General features: G+C 43.9%; 1 protein-coding gene across 1 annotated transcript; it reads left to right on the top strand.

The window, feature by feature from the left end:
- The first annotated feature begins 5,419 nt into the window (after nt 1-5,419).
- On the top strand, nt 5,420-16,770 carry TMEM170A (transmembrane protein 170A). Its single transcript, XM_052655484.1, has 3 exons — nt 5,420-5,713; nt 13,464-13,565; nt 16,068-16,770. Exons 1-3 carry the CDS (start codon nt 5,581-5,583, stop codon nt 16,196-16,198), a joined length of 366 nt encoding a protein of 121 aa, XP_052511444.1. The 5' UTR covers nt 5,420-5,580; the 3' UTR covers nt 16,199-16,770.
- The last annotated feature ends 6,317 nt before the right edge of the window (nt 16,771-23,087 follow it).

The raw sequence follows: 23,087 nt of genomic DNA, 5'->3' as shown, positions 1-23,087 counted from the left end.
AGAGGAAATATTTGGTTCAAATAAAGGATGGATAGGAGTTCATTGAGCATAGGATGAAAAGGCAGAGAGCTATTGAGGGGTTGGCCCCTTGGAATCACGTTTCCTTGACAAAAGGCTCAATCCTGGGGATCCAAGCTCGTGGGATGGGAGAGGACCCCAGGAGATGAGTGAGTCTGTGTGTCTATAGTAAAATTCCTAGAAATAGAACTGCTGGATCAAAGAGCATCCATCTTTTAAATGTGAAATTGCCAAATTACTCCAAAAATGAAGTACCAACTTACACTCTCTGGAATGGATTCAGGAATGCCCTGGTCACCCTTTCCTACTGAGCGCCCCTCATCATCTGTAGAGGTAAACAAATCATTTTCATTTATACCTACCTAAGGAAATGGCAACCCACTCCAGTATTCTTGCCTGGAGAATCCCATGGACAGAGGAGCCTGGTGGGCTACAGTCCATGGGGTAGCAAAGAGTCGGACATGACTGACCAAGCAACTTAACTAACTAAAAATGGAATATTTGGGCTTCCCTGGTGGCTCAGATGGTAAAGAATCTGCCTGCAACGCAGGAGACCCGGGTTCAGTCCCTGCGTTGGGAGGAAGATCCCCTGGAGAAGGAAATGGCAACTCACTCCAGTATTCTTGCCTGGAGAATTCCACGGACAGAGGAGCCTGGCGGGCTGCAGTGCATGGGTCTCAAAGGGTTGGGTACGACTGCAGCAACAACCATAAACTGTTACAGCGCTGCTGGGAACAATCTGGTCTATATCTCTTGCTACCAATGCCGTAGGATATTTACTTAGGAGCTAAATAGCTGGATCATGAGTATCTTCATTCAACATTATGCCAGATGGTCTATTTATGGGCTTCCCAGGTAGCTCAGTGGTAAAGAATTTGCCTGCAATGCAGGAGACATGGGTTTGGTCCCTGGGTCAGGAAGATCCTGACCCTGGAGTTTCCTCCTGGAGTAGGAGATTGCAATCCACTCCAGTACACTTGCCTGGACAACCCCATGGACAGAGGAGTCTGGTGGGCTACAGTCCATGAGATCCCAAAAAGTGGGACACAACTGAGCACTCATATATCTGTTTATGCCTCCAGAGTTCCAGCTGCCCTACAACCTCAGTAACAATCAGCGTTCTCAGACTTTAAAATTTTTGGCTGTAGGGAGGTTGACAAGTGACATCTCATTGTGATTCATTTTGTGTTTCACTGATTAATGAGGTTAAGCATCTTTTCCTATTAACATTTTTGTTGGCCACTTGTATTTCTCTTTGCTGAAGTACCTATCCAGGTCTTTTGTTTGTCATTTTCTTATTGATTTTAGAAGTAGTTTATATGTTCTGAATGCCACTCCTATGTCAGTTATTTATCTTTCAGATATTGTCTCCCAATTTGTGACTTGTCTTTATATTTTCTTTGTGATAATCCTTGTATAACACAAGGCCTTAAAGTAATTAAATTTACCCATTCTTTCCTTTATGGTCTTTGCTTTTTGTATCTAGTTTAAGAACTCCTTTACCATCATGGACATAAAGATATTCAACATTGTCTTCTGAAAGTTTTATAGTTCTTCATCTGTAAGTGAAACGGAGGTGGTGGGTGGCTAAAAAATAAACACACACACACACCAAGTTTTTGTTTGCTTTATGTATGCTTCATAATTTTCTTGTAAGTTTGTTTTTCCTGAAGTTGTATTCTTCTTCAGGTTTTTCCCCCCACTGAGAGAAGAAACAGTACCTTCGTCACCATGTTCTTAAAATTGTGAGGTTCTTAACCAGTTTGTCTGTTGCTGAAATCAATTTCATTATTTTTCCTGAGGATATTCTTCTTTCTGTTCCTATCTGGTTAGGCGGCTGCTAGGACTGTTGCACAGAAGTCAGTCTAAGACTCCTGGTTAAATCCACTTTTTTTTTTTTTTTGCCCATCTTTCTCTTAGTCATCACTTTAACTTCATTGGAGTACATACTCAGCTTCCCTTAGAAAGGTCATATAAAAGATACATTTTCTGAGTTCTGCAAGTCTAAATGGCTTTTTAAAAATTTTTAAATTCACAGTCTGAGGATAGAATTCTAAATTCAAAACAATGTTTCCTGATATGATGCATCATTGATTGTTATATAATCTTAAAATATTGGTTTCTTCCACTTCTTTTATACTTTACTAGTCTGGGAAATGTACCAAAAGACGCCACTGTTAAATATTTTATGACTTTAAAAAATGCTTACTGTTTTTGTTTTAGAAAAGTTTCTTGGTTGAGGCAAAATCCCAGTTGTAGTGTTAGAGAATTGGTGTCAGAAAGCCTCTAAAACCAAGGCTTTCAAGAGGGAACGCTAATTAACAATGCTGCTAATGTCCTTTACACAGTGGCTGACTTTATTTTTCTGGGCTCCAAAATCACTGCAGATGGTGACTGCAGGCATGAAATTAAAAGACGCTTGCTTCTTGGAAGGAAAGTTATGATCAACCTAGACAGCATATTAAAAAGCAGAGACATTACTTTGCTAACAAAGATCCATCTAGTCAAGGCTGTGGTTTTTCCTGTGCTCATGTATGGATGTGAGAGTTGGACTGTAAAGAAGGCTGAGCATCGAAGAATTGATGCTTTTGAACTGTGGTGTTGGAGAAGACTCTTGCGAGTCCCTTGGACTGCAAGGAGATCCAACCAGTCCATCCTAAAAGAGATCAGTCCTGGGAGTTCATTGGAGGGACTGATGCTGAAGCTGAAACTCCAATACTTTGGCCACCTGATGCGAAGAGCTGACTCATTGGAAAAGACCCTGATGCTGTGAAGGACTGGGGGCAGGAGGAAAAGGGGATGACAGAGGATGAGATGGCTGGATGGCATCACTGACTCAATGGACATGGGTTTGAGTGAACTCCGGGAGTTGGTGATGGACAGGGAGGCCTGGCATCCTGGGGTTCATGGGGTCACAAGGAGTCGGACACGACTGAGCGACTGAACTGAATGTCCTTGAATTAAAAGGAAAACATAATATATTTTGTATGCAATGCTTTCTAATGAACTCTTGAATAACACAAGGTCTTAAAATTAAATTTACACATCCTTTCCTTTATAGTCTTTGCTTTTTATGTCTAAGAACCCCTTCACTATCATGAGACAAAGATATTCAACACTGTCTTCTGAAAATTTTAGAGTTCTTCATCTCACTATAAGTGAAACAAGGAGGTGGTGGGTGTCTAAAAAATACACACACACAAAGTTTTTGTTTGCTTTATATTTACTTCATAATTTTTGTAGGTTTGTGTTTTTCCTGGAGTTTATATTGTTTTTCAGTTATTTTATTGAAATATAGTTGACCAACATTATTGTATGAGTTTCAGGTGTACTACATAGGGACTTCCCTGTAGCTCAAAGGGTAAAGAACATGCCTGCAATGCAGGAGACCAGGGTTTGATCCCTGGGTTTGGAAGTTCCTCTGGCAAAGGGAATGGTAATCTACTTCAGTATTCTTGCCTGGAGAATCCCATGGAAAGAGAAGCCTGGTGGGCTACAGTCCATGGGGTCACAAAGAGTCAAGCGCAACTGAGGGACTAACACACACACTCACAGTGATATGACATTTGTATACATCGTGAAATGGCCACTATAGTAAGTCTAGAAACCACCTGTTCCAAGACATTACAAGATTATTGACATATTCCTTACACAATCCTTGTACACATATTCCTTGTACACAATCCTTTTTAGTTTCAGGTGAAGTTTTCTCTCAAAATTGTTTTTCTTCCAAATATTGAAGGTATTGCTGCATCATCTTCCAGCTTCTTTCACCTGGTTGCTGAACCTCTGATTCTCATTGCCAGATGCATATGTATGTAGGTATTTATCTTTCTACCCACCTATCTACCTCTATGTGTATCTACCTGTCTATCTAACCATAATCTATCATCCATCTATCTATCTCCCTCCCTTCCTCTGTGCCTGGTGTGCTTGGTCGCTTCAGTCGCTTTGTGACCCCATAGACTGTATAGCCCGCCACCCCGCCAGGCTCCTCTGACCAGTGGATTCTCCCGGCAAGAATACTGGAGTGGGCTGCCATGCCCTCCGCCAGGGGATCTTCCCGACCCAGGGATCGAACCTGTGTCTCCCTCATTGCAGGCAGAATCTTGACCACTAGCGCCTCCTGGAAAGCCCCTCTCCCTCTCTGCTGCTGCTGCTGCTAAGTCGCTTCAGTCGTGTCCGACTCTCTGCGACCCTATAGACGGCAGCCCACCAGGCTCCTCTGCCCCTGGGATTCTCCAGGCAAGAATACTGGAGTGGGTTGCCATTTCCTTCTCCAATGCATGAAAGTGAAAAGTGAAAGTGAAGTCGCTCAGTCGTGTCTGACTCTTCGCGACCCCATGGACTGCAGCCCACCAGGCTCCTCCATCCATGGGATTTTCCAGGCAAGAGTACTGGAGTGGGTTGCCATTGCCTTCTCCGCCCCTCCCTCTCTCAGTTCAGTTGACTTCAGACGTGTCCGACTCTGCGAGCCCATGAATCGCAGCACGCCAGGCCTCCCTGTCCATCACCAACTCTCGGAGTTCACTCAGACTCACGTCCATTGAGTCAGTGATGCCATCCAGCCATCTCATCCTCTGTCATCCCTTTCTCCTCCTGTCCCCAATCCCTCCCAGCATCAGAGTCTTTTCCAATGAGTCAACTCTTCTCATGAGGTGGCCAAAGTATTGGAGTTTCAGCTTCAGCATCATTCTCTCCAAAGAAATCCCAGGGCTGATCTCCTTCAGAATGGACTGGTTGGATCTCCTTGCAGTCCAAGGGACTCTCAAGAGTCTTCTCCAACACCACAGTTCAAAACCATCAATTCTTCGGCGCTCAGCTTTCTTCACAGTCCAACTCTCACATCCATACATGACTACTGGAAAACCCATGGCCTTGACTAGACGGACCTTTGTTAGCAAAGTAATGTCTCTGCTTTTGAATATGCTATCTAGGTTGGTCATAACTTTTCTTCCAAGAAGTAAGCGTCTTTTAATTTCATGGCTGCAGTCACCATCTGCAGTGATTTTGGAGCCCCCCAAAATAAAGTCTGACACTGTTTCCACTGTTTCCCCGTCTATTTCCCATGAAGTGGATGGGACCAGATGCCATGATCTTCGTTTTCTGAATGTTGAGCTTTAAGCCAACTTTTTCACTCTCCGCTTTCACAATTCCTCTCCTTTCTTCTAGGTGGCGTTGCAGAGGAGGACAGAGCCGAGCGCGCCCCATCGGAGCAGGAGCGACTTCTCCAGGAGGGGGCGTAGCCCGTACGGGGCCAGGTCTCCGAGAGCCGTACGCAACGTCAGGGGCGGGAACGACTCTCGCCCCGCCCCCACCGTCGCCGGTGCCCTGTGATTGGAGGAAGGAGCCGTCACTTGGCAGGGCCGTTGGGGTAGGAGGAAGAGGGCCCCGGCCGAAGGTGACGCGGTGGCTGCGGAGGTGTGGGGAGCGGAGCGGGCGGTACGCGAGCGCGCGCTGCGGCAACATCTCGGGCGCTCTCCCTCAGCGGCCGCTCGGACGCTCTCCCTCAGCGGCCCCTTGGGCGCTCTCCCTCCGCCCTCTGCGGTGAATGGCGGCGGGATGGAACGCGAGGGGAGCGGCGGCAGCGGGGCGTCGGCCGGGCTCCTGCAGCAGATCCTCAGCCTGAAGCTGGTGCCGCGGGTGGGCAACGGGACGCTGTGCCCCAACTCCACCTCGCTCTGCTCCTTCCCAGGTACCGGCCGCCCCGCGGGCCCGCTGCGGGGCTGGTTTCCTGGTGGGAAGGGGTCGGCTCGGCCGGGAGCTGGGGGCGGCAGCCCTTCCGCCTCCCCCCGCCGCTCCGCCGCGGGCCGCTCGGGCGGGCCACCCCGATCCCCCGGGGGGCCCCGTCGGTGAGGGGAACTCGGCCCCCGCCCGAGCTCGTCCTGCTCTCTGGAGTTCCCAAACGCCCCGGCTTCAGGCGGGAACTCGGCAGCGCCCTGCTGGCGGCCGCCCCTCCTCGTCTGGGGCACGGGAGGCGGTCCTCGCCTCCTTTTGGCGGGCGGGGGCACTGGGTAACCCCAGCCCCTTTCGTCCGCCCCGGCCTCTGGGTTTTCGCGCCTCGGACGGCGCGTCGTCCCGGGCGGTCTGAGGGCCGTCGGTCCGAACTCAGGCACCCGCTGTGCGTAGGGTAGGTAGCCCAGCCTCTGCACCAGGAGGCTGGCTGCCGATCGCTGCCACCCACGTCCAGATCCACCCCCTCCGCCAGCCTCTCTTTCTAGGAATCCCTTTCTGGAGACCTGTTGCCGCGTCTCCCACTCCTGTGTTCGAGAACGTCGACACGGCGCCTTTCTGATTCTTATGCCACTTATCTCGGCTGGGCTTGAGAGCAGAGATTTTCAAACTTAGAAATCGAGATAGAAAGCTTTCGGGCTCGGAAAACTGAGAGGAGGAAAAAATACTTGGGAAGGCTGAAAATAAAGCCTTGGAGGGGAGAGTAGTGTTATGTGTTGGCCCTTTTAAAGACAAGAAGACTGAGATCAGGGGAGTTTGAAGGGTGAGGTTGGGCCCTCCAGCAAAGCTGACACATACTTCAACTCAGTAAACAATGCAAGAACCGGCCTGAGACCTGCAAAGGAAGTAAGTTTGGATTACTGCCTACAGTTAAAACTGGTAAACAAGGCACCTGTGATTTCTCATCCGCTGGGCAGCGACCGCCAGGCGCCATTCAGCGGACACCAGGGACTTGCTGTGTATTACCTTTCTAGTATTTTCCCCAACAGGTCTGTGAAGTAGTTAATAAGAAAAAAAAACGTTGAGACAGATGCAGGTGTTAGCTTGAAATCATGCCTATAATGATAATCTGGCAAAAGGTATCAGAAGAAACTAAGATCACATTTGACAATGACAACAGAAATATATGGCATTCTGGAGACCATGTCCAAAAAATGGAAATGTTCATGCAGTCTGAAGGCTCTGCTGGACCAGATTGGTCTATAACTTTTCTCGCAACTCTTTATTTGGAAAAATTTTAAACCTACTGAAATATTGAAATGATAGTGTAACAGATACCTATATACTTTTTACTTAGGTTCATTATTAATATTTCGATCCTTTTGCTTTCTGTCTAAAAATATATATGCATGTGCATAATGTGTTTACTTTCTGCATAAAAGAGAAAGGAGGTTACCCAAATAGTGGCACTTAACAGCTAATGCTTTATAGCATGTATCATTTAAAATGAGGACATTTTCTGCCACAGCCTAGAAAACCATATTGCACTGGAATGTGTTAACGCATTTAACATCCGTAGAATATTACCTAATATATAGGCCTTATTGAAAGATACTCAGTTGTTTGAATAATGCCATTTATACCTTTCTTAAAAAATTCCAGGATCCAGTCAAGGGTTACATGTAGGATATTGTTGTCTTTTCAGTCTTGTTGAATCCAGAATAGTTCCTCCATCTTTCTTTCAGTTTCTTGAGACTAACATTTTTGAAAACCAGGCCAACTGTTCCATAGACTGTCCCACAGTCTAAGTTATCTGATTATTTCTTCATGATTAGATTCAGATTAAACATTTTTGATCAGGATGCTACCTACATAGGTGATGTACACTTCCCAGAGCACCACATTAGGAGACATTTAATGTCATTTGTCCCTTTATTGATAACACTAAGTTTAATCAGTTGGTGAAGATGGTGTTTATCAGATCTCTCCACCGTAAGGTTACCGTAATCAATAAGTCATATGTGAGGTGATATTATGAAACTGAACATTTTGTTCAGTCTGGCTTTTAGTTGCCTCTTCTTTTAAAAAAAAGATTGAGGTAAGTGGATTTGGGAGGATAGTTTTACTATGTTATAGTAGAGAATCTGTAGCTAAGCATATTGTTTTCCTTTCAGGAACTGTTCTGAAATATTAAACTGCAGTCTGTACTTGAGTTTATGGGTACTGCAGTGGATATATAACCTGGGGGTAGCGATCACCATGGATCATTCACTCAAGATGTATTTACTGATCAAGTGCAGACTCTGGGCTGGAGTTATAAACATGCATGAGATACAGCCCATGGACACAAGCTGATTGGAATGTGATGAGTAAACACACGGGGTGAATATGTAACCTCCCTGTTGTGTCTCTTCTTTAGCTGGAATGATGGATTCAATAGGTACATGAGGCACCAAAACCTGCTGACAGTGAATCTCATTCATTGTCCTGATTCTGGAATTGTTTCTATTTTGGCCCCACAGAAAAGGTTACTTGCATTTTATGCCAACTCAATATGGCAAAGTCATTGCTCTGAAATACTCTGTGGTTTATCACTGTCAGGAAGCTTTGAATTGATTTTTTTAAACCTGCATTTGCAATTTAGACCTTTAGGTTTCTGCCTAACCCTTCTTATTCCAAGTAGTTCAGATTTCTTTGGTGGTCATTTTTAACAAATCTGAATGCTGAGAAAGCAAATTATTCTCCCACCTTGTATCAGGAATAAAATTCACTTTCTAAAGGGACGAATCTCAGTATATTAATACTTTCAATATCAAAGTATATCTTCCCCCCTCTCTCTTTTGTTTTTGGCTACGCCACACGGCTTGTGGGAATTTAGTTCTCGGACTCGGGGATCAAACCTGGACCCTCAGTAGTGAGAGCATAGAGTCCTAGCTGCTGGAGCCCAAGGGATTCCCCAGAGTGTACCTTCTGATAAACTAAAACCCACTGATGTTTTAGTTGTGCCATTGCTGGGATCAAGGATACGTTACACTTGGATCAGTCATTTACTCATTCGGTCTGCAGATTTACTCAGTGTCTATTGTGTGTCTCTTGTTTTCTAGGCACCAAGTAAAGGTGTGTTAGTGAACAAAACAAAAGAACTTTCATTCTAAAGGGGAAAGAGAAAACAAAACTTAAAAGTACGGAGAGGAGGGACTTCCCTGGCAGCCCAGCACTTCCAGTGCAGGGGGCTTGGGCTCAGTCCCTGGTCAGGGCTGAGACCACACATGCCTTGCGATACGGCAAAATGAACAAAATATGAAATGGAGCAGACAGTGTGAGTGCAAGACTGGGCAGGGGGATGGTTAGTGGCAGGTCTTGTGTGTTGAGCGGAATGCTTGTCTTACGTAAGGTCATGAGGAAGCCCTCTAAGATGATGCCGTCGGAGGTGAAATCTGAAAGGGAATGAGGAACAGCCACGCAGTTGTCCGGAGACGGGCATTCTGGGCCAGAGGCAGCAGGTGCAGAGGCCCTGGGACAGGAGCTCGCTGCAGCAACGTGAAGGAGGCCGGTGCAGTGGGAGGGGCGGTGTGGGCACGGGGGCAGGGGGTGAGGTCAGATTCCCCAAAGTCGTGTTCGAGGGGTTTTGAGCAGAGGAAGGATGATCTGATTCACTTTTTTTTTTCATGTATACAATTTAATGATTTTTTGCCGAGTTTGCAATCATCACAAAAAACAACTTGAGAATGTGGTCATCACTCCCACAAGAAACCTTGTCCCCATTATCACTGACTTTCTGGTTTTGTGTGGAGAATAGATGAAAGGCCAGATCAGGGCAGATAAGAGCTAGCCGAGGCTAGGGCCAAGAGACCATTAAGGTTAAGGCAGGCCAGAAGGGCCCATTCAGGAACCAGGGATAAGTGGGCAGTTAGGCAGTGGCCTCGGGAGATAGGTGGCAGGCTACCGTTGATAGTGCTGGTGGGCCAGTCCTCCTTGTTAGGAGAGCAAGGGTACCTCGAAAGAACTCAGTTTCCCTTTACTCTCGCACTGCCCCTGCGCTCACAGCACTTCTGGCGCCCGATGTCGTTTTTCTGCACACCGAGCAGTGTCCTGCAGCTCAGTTCCGTTCTGACACTGTCTGCTTGGAGCTGGCTTCCAGTCCCACAGGTTAAAGGCCCAGATGCACAAGACTGCCCCAACCCCCCACTTCAGATGCCAGTCAAAGTGGAGGTTTTCACATGTGCTTCTGACCAGCTAAGGTTCCCATGCCGTCCTTCTCGTTCAAGTAAAAATGCTAGAGCAGCTTACAGAATTCAGGAAAACAGTTTACTTACTAGGTGACTGATATGTTCCCGAAGATGTTAAAGGATGGAAATGAACACCACATAAAGAGATAGGCAGGGTGAAGTCTGGAAAGGTCTCTGAGCACAGGAGCTTCTGTTCCTGTGGAGCTGGGGTGGCTCACCCTCCCAGCACATAGGTGTCTTCACCAGCCCAGAAACTCTCTGCCCTCCGTACTTTTGAAATATCTATGGAGGCTTCATCACTTAGGCATGACCGATTATTAACTTGCTTCTAGCCCCCTCCTCTCTCCTGAGAATGGAGAGTGGGGCTGAAGCTTCCAAGCTTGCAATCATAGCCTGGCCTTTCTGGTGACCAGCACCCATCAAGGAGCCCACCAAGAGTTGCCTTATGAGAACAAAAGGCACTCCTGGAAATCCCAAGGAATTTAGGAGCTCTTCCTCAGGAATCAGGGTCATAGATTAAGTCTTAGAAAAAAAGATTTTCTTAGCACCATTATCTTAAAGGGTTTTTGGCGTCGGGAGTAGAGACCAGATATATTTGTATTAGTATTTCACAAGGAAACAGATGGATCCCCTGGCAGGTAGGTGGGGGTGGGTAAGAGAAGGATCTCACAGTGGGCAGTGTGGACGGAAGCAGGCCGATGGGCACTTAGCATCTAGGCAGGCCAGCGCAGAGTTGCAGGACTGGGGTGGTCAACTTGGAACCCCAGCTACAGAGGCACAGTTGTTTGACCTGGAACGTAACGCACAGCGGGGCAAGCTGAAAGGACGGCTGGGTGCCAGGCCTAACTCTGCCCACTTGTTCTGTGCTGTTTCTGCTGATTGGGGCCAGTTTGGTCTTGAGCCGTTGCTCGGAAGTGAGGGGGCTCGACTGTGGCAGCTAGAAAGCCAGGGAGCACAGAATTTCCCCCCAAGAGGTCTGCTGTGTGACGTTTCTGTTTAACTCAAACTGAACAATATGCTTAAAGATACAGACACTCTCTTGGCAGGGATCTTTGTCTTTTTAAAATTTCTATTCTTGTTCATTGATGTGCCTGACATATGGAATGGGCTAAGTATTTGCTGAATTAATGAACTCTTGGTACTGGTATTAGCTTGCTGTGGCTACTGAAACAACTCACCACAAATTTAGTGGCTTAAAACAACACAGATTTATTAGTCTTGGAGGTCAGAAGTCCAGATGAGTCAGCAGAGCCATCTTCCTTCTGAAGGCTCTAAGGAGAATTTGTTTTCGTGTCTTTTCCAGCTGCTAGAGGTCACCGCATCCTTTGGCTTCTGGCACCTTCCTCCATCTTTAAAGCCAGCAGCACAACATCTTCAGATCTCTTTGACTCTGACTCTCTTCCAGAGACCCTTGATTACAGTAGGCCCACCTATAAAATCCAAGATACTCCGCCCCCCCCCACCCCTGCCTATTGCAAGATGTCTAATCTCATCACACCTGCACACTCCCTTTTGTTATGTCAGGTCACATTTTCATAGGCTCTGGGGTTGAGGATGTGGGCATCTTTGGGGCCTCTTCTGCCACCAGTGCTTAGTCTGGTTTCCCCTTATAACATTTATTTCAGGTTAATAACCTGACTTGTTCTTCGCCGTGGGGAAATGATGTGACCTTAGCTGCTACAGTAAACAAAGTTGAAGATAGTGCACTCTGTGTGAAGCAGTGAACAAGGAAATACTGTAAAATAGGTGGACAAGGATGTCTGACAGTGTATAGAGCCAGGGAAGTGAAAAGTGCCATACGATCAATAAATAGCTGTGACATAGATGGCAGATGAAGGCGCAGTATTAACGGTGTATCACTTAGCTTTTTAAAAGTGTTTTATTGATTGAGGTTTGCCCTAGCTATTCGTGTTCTGTATTACTTTCATCCTCTGAAAGTGTTTTATAAATTGTACTGTTCATCTAATATGATAAAGCCTTTCTTTCCTACTTGGAGTGACTTAAGTGACGCTATATAAAATATGGAGGCAGTGGGGGAGCGAATGGACGTGACTTAGGGCTGTATGTAGGAGGGGGCACACTGCTCCTCCCCCTCAGAGACTCATGGAGGAGCCGACTTGCTGCACCAGATCCTGTTTGCACACATGCCTTTCAGCTTTTAGAAAAGTCGAGTTGCTAGCCCAGCAAGCCTCCTTGCTCCAGGGTAGTGGGAACAGGGGAGCGTTGGTGTCTGCCAGGGCTGCTGGAACAAAGCACCATGGACCAAGTGGCTTAACCAACAGAGGTGGAGATTGGAAGTGCAAGATGAGGGTGCCAGTACGGTCAGGCTGAGGGCCCTCCTGGGCCATCTTGATACGTCCTCACTCGATGGGGAGAGAAAGAGTAGGAGAGGCACAGAGAGAGATCGCTCTTCCTCTTGTAAGTCCGTGGTCCTGTCGGATTAGGGCTTCCACACATAAGTTGGGTAGCATACCCGAGTGTCCAGACACACTTTTATTGAAGTTACGAACTTCCTCTGTCTCTGGAAGATTAAAGCTTCCCCCCACTTCACTGCCCACGTGGTTCACCGCAGCCAGTGAGGAGCTGTGCTCTAGCAGGCCCTTGAGTCGCTGTGGTGAGCAGTGCTGTCTCTAAAACCTGGGGGGCTCCAGTGGAAGCCCCGTGATGGCAAGGCCATCAGCTGGGCGGCAGAGTCCCTAAGCTCCTGGAGGCAGGTTTGTGTCCCATTTGTCCACGCCCGGGCACTGCCATTCCCGAGTCCTCACAGAGCTTTGTGCACACCAGGGGTGTAATGGCAGCCAGAGTCTCTTAGGTGACTTGGGGAGGAGCTGCTGAGGACTCGGGGATTAAAGATGGGGTTGCTGCTTAGCAGGGAGCTGCCTGGCGCTGTTTCCTGGGTTGGGGATGGTGGCAGTGGATGGTGTCTAAGGAGGCCCCAGTGGGAGATGCCAGCGTGCAGCAGGGCCCGGGCTGGAGGGGCAGATGGGGAGGGTGGCACCTCTCGGGGAGCGGTGTGCGCACCAGCCTCTGCAGCCTCTGGAGCTGCCGCCGCCGAGGAGAGAGGTCAGGCATTTGTGCATGGCGCCCTGTCAGTGGTGCTTACACTTGTCCTTGTGAAAGGGAAATCACGTAAGTGAATTTCCAAATCTGGGTGAACTTTTTCTTCAGTGTTTGGGAGTAGGGGTAGCTTGTCAGGAGTCAGCCAACCTTTTCTGTAAAGGGCCGGATTATACATATTTTAGGCTTTGCAGGCCCTATGGTCTCTGTTACTGCTCCAGCCCTACTCTTGGAGCTTGAAAGCACATAGACAAGACTTAAATCAACGGGCATGGCTATGTTCCGCTAAGACTTTCCGTGCAAAAACGGGGTGGCCGCAGTTTAGTGATCCCTCCAAAATCGTCAGTGTTTGGATATTTGACTGATGAACTGCCACTGGAACGGAATCATTTTAAAATTGAAATAACCGAGTATAATGACCGCGCCTTTGTAATGACTGCCCTGGGGAAGCTGGTGACGTCGACCTTTCTTTGCTTTCCCTTGCAGAGATGTGGTATGGTGTGTTCCTGTGGGCACTGGTGTCTTCTCTCTTCTTTCACGTCCCTGCTGGATTACTGGCCCTCTTCACCCTCAGACATCACAAATATGGTAGGTTCATGTCTGTAAGCATCCTGTTGATGGGCATCGTGGGACCAATTACTGCTGGAATCTTGACAAGTATGTTAGACGTTTAAAATACAGTCGAAACATTTCATATGAATAGTCAGTTAACTTTAGGAGCCGTTTTAGAAAGTGTCTGAGTGGGATAAAGAAGCGCGCTCTTTGTGTGCAGGCCCTGTGTTTTATATACTGTTCTCTTCTCGCCTCAGTCCCCTCTTACTTGGCTAACATCTTTGACTTCCTGAGTCAGATTCTGTCTCATGGCTTTAGGGAAGCCACTTTAAGCTTTGTGAGATATGTCTTGTGATCTTGACCACTATCAAGATAATATTTGGCTTTTTAGAAGCTACTTCTCTCCTTTCTCTTCAGCTGTCACTTCACTGATTTGCAGCATTGCAATCTGGTTGACAAATTACCTCCCTTCATCCTGGTGTAGGTATTTTAAGGATGGAGGAAATTTTGTTTAGAAAAGTGCCTTTTTTTTTTTCTCTTAGGACTTTCTGAGTAAGAGTTTGAGCAACATTCATAATTATACATTATTTTTATCTGTGTGGTGTCTTTTGGGTGGGGGTGCAGCTTTTGTTCATGTCACAGGGATGAGAATATTTTTAAGCTCATAACAAAATAAAAATAGCATGTATATTTTATATAAATTAAAATTTATAAGAAAGCAAAACCAAAAATCCTCCATTACTGTATTCCTACGTGATAACCACAGTTTGCATATCGTTATATGCTTTCAGACTTTTTTCTTGGTTTATGTAATTTTTTTTTTCACTGTGATTTTAAACTTTGAACTTCAAGCAGAAATTCCCCTGTCTCTTTGACTTTAGGGGTTTTTTTTGGGACAAGGTGGCCTAGTTTCTCGTGTTCTGTAGATGCTGAAACCTTTGTGATAAGGCAGTGGGGAGGCTAATTTTCTCCTGTCTGCATTAAGGAGTTTCCATAACTGGCCTTAAACAATATTTTTAACTATATCGCCTACTGCTATCTTTAGAGAGCCTCTGCTGTAGTTTTCTTACTGGATTATTAGCCCCCAGGACCTGTTTTAGATTTCTCATTGGTAAAATAGCAATGCTGTGTGATGACTAAATGAAATTATGTGTGTATATAAAACATAGGATATCTAACACGTAGTAACTGTATCCTTCTTTGACTCTAGTGCGTACAGTCGATTCCCTTCCCATTTGCTGCTCCTTCTGGTTTGCTTTTAGCTATCTTCGCTTCATCATCCAAATCCCACTTTGGGGCCCAGTTCAAGTTCTTTAAGCTTCTTCTGACCCAACCCACTTTTTTTGGAGATAAATTACAAAGAGGCCCAATGGAGCACTGCCTCTCAGATGGCAGTATTAATAGCACAGGGTGCGTGCACTGCCAGTAGGGCTGGTCTTTCTTCTCCTTCAGATATGTTAATATACCATCACATCACTTTGGCACAAGGTGTTGACACTTGATCGAAACAGTATATATCGTCCTGCATTACTCAAAATCTGTTCCGTGCTTGTGCTTTCTGTCCTATGTCCCCAGCCATATTCTCTGACCAAGGAGAATACTGTTTGGAGCATTTTGGGGTGGCTCAGGAGAAGATTATCTGGGAACTTTGGATCTGTTCTTTTCAAATGAATGAATTCTTGACTTTTCTTAGTATAATGCTGAGTCCCTGTGAGCAATTCAGGGTACCTGAGTAGAAACAGATATCTGTTTGTTCTGTTTATTCAGTTTGTAGGAAGTTATAGTGACCAACAGAATGACATGGGAAATAGAAAGGAATCCCAGAGTATCCCTCACCTCAAGCCCTTTGAATGAGTAGCAACTTGATGGGCTTAGGGTCCTGCTCTCTTCCTTTCTTCCTTCTTTTTTTTCTTTTTTTTGCTGTGCCACACAGCTTGTGGTATCTTAGTTCCCAAACCGGGGATTGAACCCCAGGCCACATCAGTGGACCATCTGGGCATTCAGGGCATTTCCTCCATCCATTTCTTGACGCGAACTCTGAGTATAGTACAAGAGGGAGTGGGGTTTCCCTGTGACTGCTCCTGAAATATTTCTTGCTCAGCCTCATGCAGAGGATTTTCTATCATTTATTGCCAAGAATTTGTTAGGTTACATACCGGGGGAATAAGAAATGTTTTAAGTTTGTAATCGGGTTATGTGAATATTGCAGTCTTTGTGATTTTGGCTATGACTTCCAGGTGATTTTATTCAATATGTCTAGGAGACTTAGTTTGAAAGAGTCCCTTTTCTAAAAGCATTTGTTGGTGACTTGCAAACCATATAAGGAATACTTAAAACCACGAGTAGTTAGCAAAAAGAATAGGGAAAACAAAAACATTTCTGTAATGTTTAAATTTTAATGTAAAAAATTTAGATCATTCTTAGAGTTTTATTTTTTAATTTCTTTTATGTTTTTTCTACTTAGAGTTTTAAGTGCTATATTTTTCTGCTTATATTAAGCCCCCTCTCATTTTTTAACACACTTGAATTTTTGAACAGGTGCAGCAATTGCTGGAGTGTACCGAGCAGCAGGAAAGGAAATGATTCCGTTTGAAGCCCTTACCTTGGGGACTGGACAGACTTTTTGTGTCGTAGTGGTCTCCTTTTTACGGATTTTAGCTACTCTATAGCACATGCCCTTGTGCTATGATGGTGAATCAGTTTTATAGAATCCTCAAAAAGAATACATTATGGGATGTTTTCTCAGTTCTTCAAACCAAACGGTATGAAGAACAACACTTCAGTCCTTTCTTCAGTTGGAAGTTCCAGGAATTAAAGATCTTTTTGGACTCATTGTTCTCAACCAAAAAAAAAGTCCAGTTTCTTTTCTCCCTGTTTTTTATATATTCACATCAGGCGGTTTACAGGTGTGCCTTACCCAAGCCGTCAGCAGTGCTTCTGGGTTGGCACCCTTCACTCTGAGATTTACAGTGTCCTGTGAGAAAAAGGCAGCCTTGCACGTTTCAGAGAAACTGTAGAACATAGTGGTTTACTTCTGAGCACAGTAAACTGGACTGAAATCTTACCTGATCTAATCTTGATTAAAATTTGGCAAACCCTTGCCACATCTTCATGACAGTAAGTGCCAAGTAGGTTTTGGTTGAGCATAACGTTGAGAACAAATTTGGAGAAATAAAACACACACAAAACCTATAACTCAAGTAGTGGCTTCAGTTCCACTATTTAAATAAATAAAAGCTAACTCCTGAATGATGTGACATTTTATGAATAACTGTTTCGACCTCTGATTATTTTATATATTTTAAGATGTGTGAATTTCCTGCTTTGTACATTTTCTCAAAATAAGCTAGGTAATTGAGAATTTTTTCCACAGAACTCCTGTACCACCTTTTCCTATCACTTTATAGTCTTGATTTTATTTAGTTTAATTGGAAACACGCCCTATTAAATAGTTTGAATGGAAAATTCTCAGTCATGTTGATCAGGATACTCATTGGACATTGAGACACACACACAGAAAGATACTTTAAACATTCTGTTACCATTTTTTTAGTGACTTTGGTTTGCTCGTGGCTCTTAAAAAACTGTAAAAGTGCAGCTTTAACTGGAATTAGGAGTTATTGATTTCCTAGTCTTAATGTGGTTACCTAGTGGTGGGTCTTCAGCCCATTTTACAGTGCTGGGTATGACTCCCAGAAAGTGCCTAAAGTTTAATTTTCAGATATACCTTCCACTGTGCCCTTTATATTTCCTTTCAAGAGAATTTATATCCTTAAAGAAAATTAAATATCAGAGTTTTTTTAAAACCCAATTTTAGCTCTTTTAACTTTTCTTCTAATGCCTAGCTTTCTTTTTCATCTAAAGGCCTAAAAACTGTGACCTTCGAAAGAAAAAAGATTGCAAAAATTAAATATCTGACTTTATCCTTAACCACATAAACTGGTTTGTATGAAATACAATTGTTGTTATCTATTTTCAAAATAGTTTCTGGTAATTAAATATGACATTTTAAAGGGAAAGTTTTCATTATGAGTGTGAAGCTACCTGCCCATGAGGTCACGTGCAGTGCTGTTTGATTTAAGCAATGTGCACTCTGGCTTCTGATTAAAAATAGCCAGGAGAACCAATTTACTAGGGATGGGCACAGAGAAAAATTAAAAAGGGTCCCCAAAAGTAAGTGGACATTTTCTTTTAACTAATAGGCCATTAAACTACTTATCAAAATTACAGTGATAGATATACTCTAACGAGGTGAAAAATTGTAGGAGTTGTATACAGGCAAATATCCTTACAAATTCCCCAACAAGATTACTCTCCAATGCTCAAATCTTTCTTTCAAACAAATTTTTATGTCTTTAGCTCAGGACTCCATTATTTCAGTTCAATAGTTGGATTTTGAAAAGTAGCCCTTCAGCTTAAGAAATTTTCCTTCATCTCCACTGAAAGATGTCTCAGCATTCTCACCGAAAACATTCCTTTGGATAGAGTTTCACAAATTGAGTGTGGGCTAGTGGTCAGTGGGCTTCTCTCCCCAAATATTAAGTTTTCAACATATTGATCCATGACTTAAATGTTTGGTTGCTTCACTTCTAGAGCCAAAACACAAGAACTAATGCATTTTGAACGCTGTCTTTGTTTTCATCTGTTTCTTGTTTGATTATCCACTGTTTATCCGCTGTTTTTAAGAACTTCAAATATAAAATAGATTTCACATTATTGAATGTTTCATCCATCCCAGTATGTGAACATTCTGTGAATAAATGAATATAGACTTTATATAACTGAGCTTTGTGGCTTAAAATGTTTTCAGGAAGAAACTTTGAGTTATAAGGAATGTTTATTGTCCCTAAGGGTTTCTTTTTCTTTTTAATTTCTCATCTCAAATGCACAATTATTTGGGAGTGGTTGCTCAGATGAAAAAGTACTGGGATTTGTGTTGAACATTTTATTTTCTCACATAAAGCTTCTGAGACGTTTTGCCAACTCCTGACTTGCCTGGAGACATGTGAAACCACCCCTGCCCCAGCTATGCATCCACTTTTCTGTTAGTGGGAAGGAGAAACCCCCAACCATGAAAAGCTGATTTCTGGATTCTTTGAGTAAAGGTTTTAGGAGAAAAACATTTCATGTAAACTTAAATCCAATACAAATGAGTAATGAATATTCCAAGACAAAGGTGTCTCACTGTACTGTTTACTGATTCGGAACATTACCTAGGAAATGTCTGAACTAGGGAGATAAAGTTCATGCAAACAGTTATCTTTAAGCTCTTGTGTTTCCTAAGTCTTTAAAGTGTATGTTAGCTTTTGATTCCAAAAGCTGCTCTGGTTTGAATGAAGTTCTTAATACAACTGCAGTGCACACCAACCTTCCCTAGGAGATCATTTCCTGAAGTTGAAGTCCTGGTGCTGTCCACACGCAGAAGGTTCTGTGTACATGCGTTTCTGTTTTGTGCATTGTTTCCCTGCTTGTGGTAAAGTCAGCTTAACTTTTTGTATTAGATTATTTCACTAAATGCTGCAGTCAAACTGATCAAATCTTTGTACCACAGAAAGTTATTTAAATTTTATTTTTCTACTGAAATTTCTAATTCTGGTATAAATGTTTATCAATAAAGATTACTTTCAACTCTGAACTTGAACTGATTTTTCTTTTTCAGTGGCCAATGAATTTAAGCTTTTGTAATGAAGATTTCCACCTTAAGTGTGTTGGTTTCTTTTTTAGGCTTAGTACATAACATATCTATTTAACTGTATTTCCTTTATGTTCCGCTTACTAGTTTATGGTAAAATTCCTGTCCAGAGATCTGATTAAACACTACTTACATGTAAACTTGAGCCTTATTAACTTCACTTTCTGTGCTATATGTTACCATCAAAAGTTTTTGTACAGTTTCACACTGCGATGGCTAAAAACTGATAACCCTGTGTGATAAAAATGTATCATTTCAATAATCCACATGAAGAGGGTCTCCACGGTTGGTTCAGGATTCTGTGACATCATAAAACGTTTTCTGCCCTGCCATTTTCAGCAAATTGGATTGTCCCATTTGGGTAGCTTACCCCATGGTCACAAGGTAACTACTGACTTCCAGGCATTGCAGATGGACATACAGTGTGGCAGGAGACTAGCCATCCATTCTCTATTTTTTTTAAAAAAATTTAGGTATAACATACAGTAAAGTACACAAGTCTTAAATGTGTAGCTTAATGAATTTTTATGTATTTATACACTTAGGTGAAGTGGTAGTACTTCGGTCAAGATATAGAATGTTTCTAACACCCCAGACGGATGCAGAGCTCTGCAAGAAACCTCCAATATCTTATGTATCCCAACAGAAGATCTCTTCTGTTATCAAAAAGATGATTACTCACGGTTGGACAGTGGGAAGAGACTATGGGGAGAGGCTAAAGATGCTGAATTTGGCAGGAAGGGAAGGACCCCATAAATTATTGCCGACAATGTTGCAAAGAAGAATCCAATTCTGACTCTAGGTTGGAAACTGCTTCTTTGACTTGCTTTCCGTTGCTTTTGTCATTTAGTTCAGTCGCTCAGTCGTGTCCGACCCTTCCGACCCCATGGACTGCAGCACAGTTCAGCGCCTTCCCTGTCCAGCGCCAACTCCCGGGGTTTATTCAAACTCATGTCCATTGAGTTGGTGATGCCATCCAACCATCTCATCCTCTGTCCTCCCCTTCTCCTCCCGCATTCAATCTTTCCCAGCATCAGGGTCTTTTCCAATGAGTCAGTTCTTCGCATCAGGTGGCCAAAGTATTGGAGTTTCAGCATCAGTCCTTCCAATGAATATTCAGGACTGATTTCCTTTAGGATGGACTGGTTGGATCTCCTTTCAGTCCAAGGGACTCTCAAGAGTCTTCTCCAACATTTTTTTATAGCTTTCTTTTGTTTCTTTTGTTATTATACTCATACATAATAACCGCCTCAGAGGACCCTGCCCCTCTGCCTGACTATAAGCTCAAGTGCTTTTGTTCTGCTAATGGAGAGATAACCTGACCCTGCCCACCTGTGAATAGAAGAGATCAACACACCCCTTCCAAAGGCTGGCCATTCTCTCGGAGGTGTTTGCAAGACTGAAGACCCTTTCACTTTAGCTCCCCACTGCCTCTCCTTTATTCTGCCTTTTGACTTCAGTTCCTCATTGCTTCTTTCTCGCTGACTCAACGGAAGAACTTTGCATTCAGACCCCCTCAAGATGGTTGCTCTGAGGCGCTAGTCTGCCATCTTAGTCAGCTTTCCAAATGAAGCCACGTTCCTTGCCTCGACACTTCGTCTCTCGGACTCACTGTCCTGTCCTGCGGTGAGCAGAGGGAGCTTGGACTCGGTCACAACATGGTAAGAGTGAACCAGGAAACTTATAGGTGGTTGGGGTTTGTATTGTGGCCTATATTTGTCCAAAGGGATTGCTCAGTTTCAGCCTGTTTATTCTTGGTGGGATTATGTGCTGAAATCTTTAAATTTTTAAGTGGTATATTGGGTGTTCCCCACACTAACAAACATTGAACACCAGGAAGGGTGTTCAACAATTCAACTCAATTCTGACTCTACCCAGAAGTAGCACTCCACTCACCTCCAACCCCCCATCCTCAACCACCAACTCCAGACGTCAGTTGCGAGTCCAGGTTCTTCTGTGCTTCTGACTGATTGGCTATAAATTGGGCTCAATTAATTTGAGAGCGACTCACAGAACTCAGACATTTTACTTACTAGATCACTGGTTTATCATAAGGATTTAAATCAGGAACAGCCAGATGGAAGAGATGCACAGGGCAAGGTATGGGGCATGTGTGTGGTGCTTTGGTGCCCCTTCAAAGGGACAAAGTTCTCCCTGAATTTCCACATGTTGAACTGGGAAGTTCTCAACCCTGTTCTTTGCAGCTCTATGGAAATGTCATTACATATGCCTGATTCATTAAATCACTGGCCATTGAGGATAATGTATATTTCTTTAAAAGCATAATAGCGCAGCTGGTGACATTTAAATTCATGAAAAATGCTTTTCAAATCCAAAAGTGTATGTTTTTAAGCTCGATGAGAGCTGCTAACCAATTTTAGACCTCTTTACTAATAATTTGACAAATAGAAGACAGTTCCATCATTACCACTAAAGTGGTCAGAAACTTTGTGAGTCTGAACAAATGTATGGGATGCTTGTAAGCTCTAAAGAGGAGAGTGGGAGAAGTGGGGTGCGGGAGGAGAGTCTACTGAAGAATGCCAGGGTAGCATTTTCCCCAGACTGAGACTCCAAGGACGGGGCAAAAGGCTACATCCCAGTTAGTCACAAAATGACAAGCATTATATCTGGTTGTACTTCCATATGGATTAACTTGAAAGGATTCCTTGTGGATGATGTTTGAGTTCTTGAATACAGCCATTCCTTGTAATTACATCTGTGATGTTACCATGCACACTCAATCAGCAGAAATACAGGGCTGGGTTCTTGTGGGTCTCAGGTCATACCATTTTTGTCACCTGATCAGTACATAGCTTTGTTTTATGTATGTTTCTCTTCAAAGACACTGTATTTAATAAAACTTTCTTACAAATAATGATACATACTATTAATAATGAAACAATTACTTCAATGACAGCATTATTGTGTCATGTACAACACTGAGACTGTACTATTTTAACTCTAAGTCATACACACACAAAAACACAAGCTACACATAGAGTACACATACAGTAGACACATACTATATAGTGCACGTTAATGCAAATAAAGATTAAATGTTTAACATTTTGTAAAAATGTTACCTAACATCTTCCTGGTTGATGGAGCTGCAGGCTGAACAATGGCACAGTGCAAGTGTGGTCAAGCCTCTCCACCTTGGCTTACTCCACAAAAACAAGGGAGAGATTGGTGGCACTCATTCTGCAGATGAGGAAGAGGGTGGCAGGTTGGCATCTGTCAGTTCAACCTCAGAAGTTTGGCTCTCAGCACCTGTTGATGGAGTGGGCAATTTTTTCTCCCAAAATGACTCCAGAAATTACGTCGGCCCTGTCTGCTTAGCTTTTTGCCTGAAATGTCTCAGCATAGGGGGCAAACGCACAGGAAGTTAAGCGCTTAAATATGAGGCTTCGATCAAGCATAGGGTCACATTCTTCCATGTCACTGAAAATTTTTTCCAAAGCGGGGTTCCATTCGTTATTTTGACTGCTGTAAGTGGGACAATTTCTGGACTCTTCGGCTGACTTTCATCACCATTTTCATCATCATGTCTTGCTTTGCCATCTCATCCACATCTTCGTTGGTGGGTTCTATTGCTTTCTCTGCCAAAATTTCCTCCACATCTTCCTCAGGTCACCAAAGCCTTCACCTATTTGCATGTGGTATGCATTATGTTTTTGACACTGTTGTTTATACTTACTGCAGCACCTTCAAAGCCTTCGAAATTTTCCACGCAGTCTGGTCAAACATTTTTCCAACAGTAACTGATTGTCACCTGCTTGATGTTGCCAACATAATCCATCACCTCACGTGCAGTGACTGATTTCCGATAGTCCATCATGCTAGTTTCCTTGCTGGCTTTGAGAGCC

The sequence above is a fragment of the Budorcas taxicolor genome, chromosome 18 (genome assembly GCF_023091745.1).
Source record: "Budorcas taxicolor isolate Tak-1 chromosome 18, Takin1.1, whole genome shotgun sequence".
NCBI classification, from domain to species: Eukaryota; Metazoa; Chordata; class Mammalia; order Artiodactyla; family Bovidae; genus Budorcas; species Budorcas taxicolor.
Note: the sequence above shows the minus strand (reverse complement) of the source record. Positions and strands in the feature narration are given on the sequence as shown.

Bases quoted from the DNA above. Each gene is read 5' to 3' on its own strand.
- TMEM170A (XM_052655484.1), top strand. From the start codon at position 5,581: ATGGAACGCGAGGGGAGCGGCGGCAGCGGGGCGTCGGCCGGGCTCCTG. The intron at 5,714-13,463 runs GTACCGGCCGCC...TTTCCCTTGCAG, and splicing joins CTCGCTCTGCTCCTTCCCAG to AGATGTGGTATGGTGTGTTC. The intron at 13,566-16,067 runs GTAGGTTCATGT...ATTTTTGAACAG, and splicing joins CCTCAGACATCACAAATATG to GTGCAGCAATTGCTGGAGTG.